Source organism: Tetrao urogallus (assembly GCF_951394365.1).
Source record: "Tetrao urogallus genome assembly, chromosome: 6".
NCBI classification, from domain to species: Eukaryota; Metazoa; Chordata; class Aves; order Galliformes; family Phasianidae; genus Tetrao; species Tetrao urogallus.
In genome coordinates, this window is record NC_136819.1 from 11,570,152 (window position 1) to 11,577,692 (window position 7,541).

Genomic DNA, 7,541 nt, shown 5'->3' on the forward strand with positions numbered 1-7,541 from the left:
TTTAGAGCATGTTAATGCTCCTACTTTTGGGGGGGAAAAAAAAAAAAAAGTGTCAATATACAGAACTGATTTTAAAACTCCTCAGAATTTGTTTTATAAAAAACAATAGAAATTTTAAAATAAGGGAAAGGAATAAAACGTCTACAGGTTTAGAGATGAACGTATGCTACAAAGCTGTTGTGCAGAATTCAGGTGATGATCAATCCTATTCAAACACAATTCATCCCAGAACGTCGGACATTTGTAAACAAAACTGAACTACACAATGTCAAAATAAAAATAATGGAAAGTATAACAAACGCAGAAATGAAAAACTGCTTGACTTTTCCTAAAGTAAATTCAGCACATTGTGCACTATACTCTGCACATTTTTAGGGAACTGTTTTATTGTTTTAATTTGAAATGTAAACATTTTAATGCTCCAACTACTAAAACTGAGTACGTGATCTTTCCGACCTTTACCTGTACAGAACATGACAGTTGTCGGTAGTTCTAATAAAGTCAAGCCAAGCATATACTTGAATGCTCTTTGAATCAAAACACTGTGCTATTGCATGCAAAATAATTTATCTTTCTAGTTAGATAAAAATTTCAATGCACTACCTGACATCCAGAAATAATATCACAAGCGCTATAGAATTGCTTTCAATCATCACAAAACTCAAATTTGTACAAGCAAGTAACAGCTGCATGAGCAATTTAGCAGATACGGAATTGCTAGAGTTTAGGGCATTTATATCTGATGCATTTTATATGCTCATATCCCGTCAAAAATGAACTAAAAATAAAAATTCAAAACATGTAATTGTACCTGTAACTTTTAAGAATTTGAAGCCATGAATTTATACAACAACAAATTCACAGCATTTAGCACATGCAAACATTTTTCAATGATTTTTCCTGGAAACGTGAGTTTATTTTCCACAAAAGGAAGGACTTTCATCAAGGAAAGTTAATAGCACAGATGCATATGAGAACAATGCCTGTTCTGCAGCAGACACTACGCACCTCTTGAATGCCACCCATTTCTGTCTTTCTGATACCAGGAGTTTTGCTAGAGCTATACAAAATTAAATTTGACACTTGGTGATTTAAAATGATTTAAAAGTAACAAATACGGATACAAATCTCTTTTCCTCCTGCATATGCAAATCTGCCATCAGTACTGCTGAAACGGATATGCCGAGACAGTGGAAAGGTAGCATGCTTTTCACTTTTTGGCAAGAAGTCAACAGAAGATAGGGTTGACATAACTACGAAATATATGTCAATGTTCCCATCTGACATAAAACCCAATTAAAGAAATTTCATTTCTAAACCCAAAGGGTCTTTGAACAATGTTAAAAAATGTATGGGGAAAAGTAGTACATATATTTGATGATGATGAAATATGTAACTTACTATATATGTATATTTGTGTGTTTTTCCTCAGTCACAGGGAAATAACACACATTCTCTAGACTTTGCTTGCAGCTGTGGTTCCTCCCAACAGCCTCTTGCCTTAACGCTTCATGTAATGGTAGACCAAGAAGCTGCGGATGCCCTCATTCTGTGCATGCACACACTGTCTGCAAACTGCCTGTGGTGGTGGGCAGGAGAGGAATACCAGTGGGAAAAGGGCTTCCACTGTTCTTGTGTTCCTCATACAGTGATTCTCAAGGTGCCTGTAAGATCTTCAGAAATCCTGCCTTTTACCAGATTGCCATAATGGGATTAGGGTTGGGAACACAGTTTGCCTCTCTCTTCACAGTTTCAGAAGGAAAAAAACCCGATTTTTAAAAATCTGAAATTTGGAGAAAGATTCTGGCTTTCAACCCAAGCTATTCTATGACTGTGATTTCACTATGTTAAAGCTGCTTAAATTTACTGTCCACAAAAAGGACCACATCTAGCCCTTACAGTCATGGCAACACACCAACCCATCTCTTTAAGTGGATCAGACTGCTTGTTCATCTGATTTTGTAGCTTGTTGTTGGCACTGCTTTCTCCTGGTAGTTAAAGGCAAAAATTAAAAATCTTTGTAATTTACCTGTTTAAACCTGTTTAAGGCTCTGTATGACAATAAGGAGCATCACTTATCGTCGCTCTCCAGTGAATAAAGCACAAATTACGATTCTCCACTTCTTTACATAGCTGCTAATTAACATAATATTGGGATATAACAATTCAATTACTATTATATTTAGTATAAGTTAGTTCCGTTGGCTTTTCATTCTCATCCTCTCTCAGTCTATTGCCCGAAGAGAGCCAGCTTTTGGATGCAACTTAGAAAATCTGTCTGTTACTCAGTGTCCATGGGAGAAGGCAGAAGAGTTGCTTCCCTATTATCTTAGTAACACTTTGACCCCTCCCTACTGTTTAATGCAGCAAAAAGATATGTCCTCAGCCTAAAATAGCATTTATTTTCCAGTTGAACTACAGGCAACAATAAATACCCACAAGTCCAGGTATTTTCTATGTATTTTATATGCAGTTATAGTTAGAAATACACATATAAATCCTTTCAGCTCAGCAATAAGAAATTACAGGCCTAAATCTTTTAGTTGTTTTATTTTCTCCCCACTATACCATCAGATTGGCTGGTGATATGATACCCACACTGTAAGTCATTACAGGTCTGACGTTACAGTTGTTACACATTGCTGAATCTGTCAAATGAAAAGGGAGCACAAAGGGAATTTCCAAATGCAGCTGCTATTTCCCATTTGTTAAATCCTTTTATTACACCATATAAGTACACAGCTGGGAAATACTACAGAGTGGGAGTTAAAACAAAATATTTTGGCTTCCAGACATTCAGAATACACAAAGGACTCAGTGGAAAGCAATGCCTGATATCAAAAGGGAGTGAAAGTTTGAAAACATTTCTAGCCAGTGTAGGGTTTTTTCTTTTTTTTATGATAATACACAATGCAGTTTAAAGGTATCTTATATTACAGAAAGTGCTGCATAGCACAAGTATGAAAGAAAAAAAAACTTGGTTATATTTTTCAGCTGAATTGCCCTGCTAGAGTATCTTTTTTCACCCAGCTTCTGTACAGCCCTCCTAGCATGTGTGCTCTCAAAAATTCCAGTGACATCCTTAGTAGTTTTAAAGGCACAAAGGAAGCGGGATTTTGTCCTTAATTAGGTATCACTTGAAAAATAATTTTTTTCCTCTCCATATGTCGACACAGCATTCTGTGAATTTACTGTCTGCTAACCAGGCAACACACATTATCGATGCATTTTAATGACAGCACCAATGTCTTTACCTTTAGGGTAAACGGAAGGAGCAGGTGCTTCTTCAAATCTGCTTTGAAAGGATCTGTCTGTGAAAGGTCAGTAAGCACTTACCTTCTGGGAGTTAGGTTTTATTAGGTAGAAAACTAGTCGCTATCTCAAAACTGTCCAACCCACCTTCTAGAATTTGCCTCTCAGGAAAGAAACTCCTATCCTCACTTAGAGGAGTATAAAATTGATCTCATCAGGAAAATTGGAAGCCACTTCTGAATTTTTCCTAGCAGTATCAATGCCTGCTTGGAGAATGAGGTGTTTCAGATAAACTTTGCACAATTAATTGAGGCTTAAAAGATTCCTCACTGAGGACATAAGTAAGGAAAAAAAGTCAAAAAGGTTACCCTAGATGACAGTCCCCCAACAAGAAAAAATATTTTTTATACCACTTCACAGCATTGATCTAACTAGTGATCTAACTCATCTAACTTGCGAACACATTGGAATCTTGCTTACATTTTATATCTCATTTAAGTGCAACCAAATAGCATGCTTGAGAACTTAGTTTTTCTAGCCAAACCTTGTAAAGCTTTTAGCTAGGCAAAAAAATCTGTTTGGTTTAGCTGAGAGCTACCTAAATAAGGATGACATACATTCACCACAAGATTTGACCCAAGGGAATTGTGGAAACTTTTAATGATTTTCAGGACATTCATCTACGTATATGACGGAGTGTTCACTGAAAAAAGGAGGGAGGAAAAACAGAGTGCTAAGTCACTCAAGTAAAGTTTATGCACCTGCTCTGAAACACGATAAGCTGGGTATTGATTCATGCTTGTCCAGAGGTACAGCAAGCGTTGACATGGTAGTGCAGCATTAAGAAGGAAAACAGAGATCGCACTCTGGTGCTGTAAGCATAAGCTTAGTTTAGAGCCAGTGAGTACAGACAATCACACAGCACAAGCTTATATCATTTTTGCTAATATTTCAAGTCAAAAGAACAGTCTGGATAAAAAGCAAATGCTTTGAGGGGCTCCCAGAGGTTAGGAATACCTATCTTTCTGAGACACAAAGTCACTTCATCTACGGTATTAGTGTTCTAAGACTGAAATTCCCAGACTGCACATGCCACATTGGATGGGAAAGTGACTGATGAATTCACAGATTTATTTTTCATCAACAGATTTGATCAACACTTTCTACTCTGTATCCTGGTTGCCCTCCTGAAAACGCAGAAAGAGGTTAAATTTTTTCTGATGAGCTTATTGCATGATTTGGGCGACAGAATGACTTTCCACCCAAACTGACATTCCAGTTGAAAATTCTGCATAGAAGCCATATATACAACTTAAATCCTTGCAAAATTACTAATCTATAATCATTCTTCTTTAAAGCCATTTTTATATTTGCATCTTTTAAACTCTTTATAAAAGTAGCCCATAGATTTAGGAATATTTTAGACCTATACTAGCTTAGATGGTGCACTACAGATTAGGCAACATTTCTCTAGCTTGGTCTGATAGTCCGAATCAATTAGATTTTGAGAAGAAACTAACAAAAACCTCCATTAACAGAATAGATATAATTTAAGTGCTATTATTTACTTAACACTTGAATTGTAGGTAACACAAAATGCATGAAGAATTCCAGCCTCTATGTTGATTACTGAAATAGAATTATTATTTCTCCACAAATTTGAAATATTTGTTAGAAATGTAAAAAAAAAAAATCCACAATTTTTTATGCTAGCTGCTGATTTGCTCTGAAAAAAGCAAGACTCAAGACTTCCTCAGTAAATATCTGCTTATAGATATTTAATGAAAATGCAGAAGAAATTTTATGAAAACACATTAACTGCGTGAACTCAGTGTTTGTGAAAGTCACTTTATGGAGAGTGTGAAATTATTATGTTCTAAATTTACAGCACACCTGGGTGCTGCACATACCTTAATTCTGTTCCTCATAAACACATTCAAGGAAAATAAATTGAATGAGATGCTGTGCCCATTCAGTCTTGATTCAGTCTTTTCGTTTATTGCAGAGTTTTGGGGATGCATAAGGACAGAATTACAACTGCAAAATAATTTTAAGTGGTCTACTGAAGAGAATACAGACAAAAATTCTGATCATTCCTAATGTCACTTGTATGGAAACATGATCTAGAGTAGAAAAGTATGACACAGTTACTCAAACACATTTCTCTTTCACAAAAAGTTATAATTTTCTATAAATATAGCAGGATGATTGTGTCAAATAAAATGCCAGCTTCTTTGTTGTAGTATGAAGGTGTAATATTGTAGGTTTGGTGAATTCCCTTTCTGAGAGAGAAGTAAAAAAACACATTAAAGTTTCTTCCTTCAATGCAACACTTTGCAGATGACAAACAGTTGTGAGCTATACCCTCCTGTCAGAAATTAATGCTTGAATATATGATCTAGAGAGGTTATGACATAAATCAAGGCATGAATGAAAACATGATAAATAGATGCATTTCCTTTCCGAAGGTGAACTCATCAAATGACCTCATTCATATAGACTTGTATACTTAACAAGATTATACAGTTATAATTTACAATTATACCATATTGATGCTGATCTATTGCTAACACGAACATTTAAAAAGCTTCACACACTTGAATGATTCTACTGAACATGTCTTTCAAAACAGAAGCGAACAGCCTTTTAGGATACTAATTTAGAAAGCTGGTTCAAGAACTGTGAAACTCACCATTCTGTGTTGGGCTGAGATGACTCCATCCCACTCGGCATCTTGTTGGATGGTCGTGACTAGAGTTGGTAGCTCCTCAGAGTGAGGTTTGTTGTGCATTACATTATGTAGAGGCAGATGAGAGGTCGCGTGCTGATCACTGTTGCCCTCTTCCTTGTCTCGTGATGCTAAGTCCTGGGTCATTGTTTCCTCTCCATCAGCTGCACATGCAAATGGAGAGGTAGCCTGCTTGGAAGACATTCTTCTGCAAAATAAGGAGACAAAAAGAAAACATTTGTGTCAAACGAAAAAATCAAACTCAAACAGCCCTCTAAACACACGAGATAGAAGGTATAGAAGGTATGCTTGCCTGCATCAATTAAAATTAATCATACGCTGTCAAAGAAAATACTCTTGTAAGCACAGATTTGGGGAACCAAATCCAAACCACTGAGATGAAGTTTTCACTAACGTCCAGTGAGTGTCAGGGTTAGCAATGTGATGTTATTCTATTCATTTAGACTTGTCAAACAATGTAATTTTCTCTAGCCAGAAAAAAAAAAAAAAAAAAAGAAGTTAGCTTACTGTTATTTTCATGTTGATTCACCATAAGATTTCAAGCTTTAAACTCTTAGTCATATAAATAATCTGAAGGTTATAAGCAAATTTATGGGGGAGAAGGTCCCACGTGTATTTTTAATCTCTTTCCTTGCAAGCAGAAGCTATTTTCTGCAGAGATGAGAATTTTCAAGTCCATTTCAGATTCTTCAAACCAAGTCCTTTTGCTGTTTGTTTAAAGTTGTATCCGATCCTCACCTGTTTAAATTTTTATCTAGCTTTACGTTTGGAAAATGCTGAGATGTTAACGGGGAAAGTGAATGGTTTATCAAATGGATGGATAATAAGTGATTAATCTTTTACAGTTTGAACTAAAAATCTGAAATAATTATGTTTCATCGAGAGCAGGATATATTTCAACAAATTACATTAAATGACCTAAAAGTCTAATGAATAAATGCATTGATTTATGTTAAATGTCTCTTTCTAATAATGGTCTCTTACTGCCATCACATATGGAAACACTGCTTTCACCACATGAAAATATAACTGCACTTACATGAAAATATAACTGACTTCAACACAAAATCTTAAAACACTTTGTTTAAAATTTCTAATAAGATTAACTGCAACTGTTAAAACTGCCATTAATAAACCTGAAAGTAGACAGTTAAAATATATTAGCTATTTTCCCAGATTTTAGTGACTTTAGAATATCCTGGACACTGAAACCGCAGAGAAGCCAAGGAATAAGATCTTCACCTTAATTGCTTTTTAACAATAATTGATTTCATACCATTTCTTTAAAAATGCACAAATCAGTTAACATGGGAAACCACATGAGCATTTTTCAAATTAGCAAATCATTAACTTGCTAGTACTGTTTCTACAGACAAATAAATACTGATTAAAGGGGCTAGAAATCTGAGACTAACAGTTAAATTTACAAATCTGTCACATGCTTTCATGAATATTACAGAGAAGGAAATATCAAGTGCAAAGAAAAATAATTAAGTTAATTCCAATTTAAAAAGTAGTTTTTATGTAGCAGCCCATGTTT

At 35.2% G+C, this 7,541-nt stretch overlaps 1 protein-coding gene across 3 annotated transcripts in view; it reads right to left on the minus strand.

Annotated features, from left to right (window-relative positions):
• Positions 1 to 6,188, minus strand: part of SOX6 (SRY-box transcription factor 6) — a gene marked incomplete at both ends in the record, with an annotated part of 220,615 nt that extends 214,427 nt beyond the window's left edge. For 2 of the 3 annotated variants that reach the window (XM_079536794.1, XM_079536793.1), the window contains one exon: positions 5,945 to 6,184. In XM_079536794.1, coding sequence (XP_079392920.1) covers positions 5,945 to 6,184 — 240 coding nt within the window. Of the gene's footprint in view, positions 1 to 5,944 lie in introns of all 3 variants that reach the window. The other variant, XM_079536792.1, reaches the window with a different exon arrangement.
• Positions 6,189 to 7,541: the final 1,353 nt, after the last annotated feature.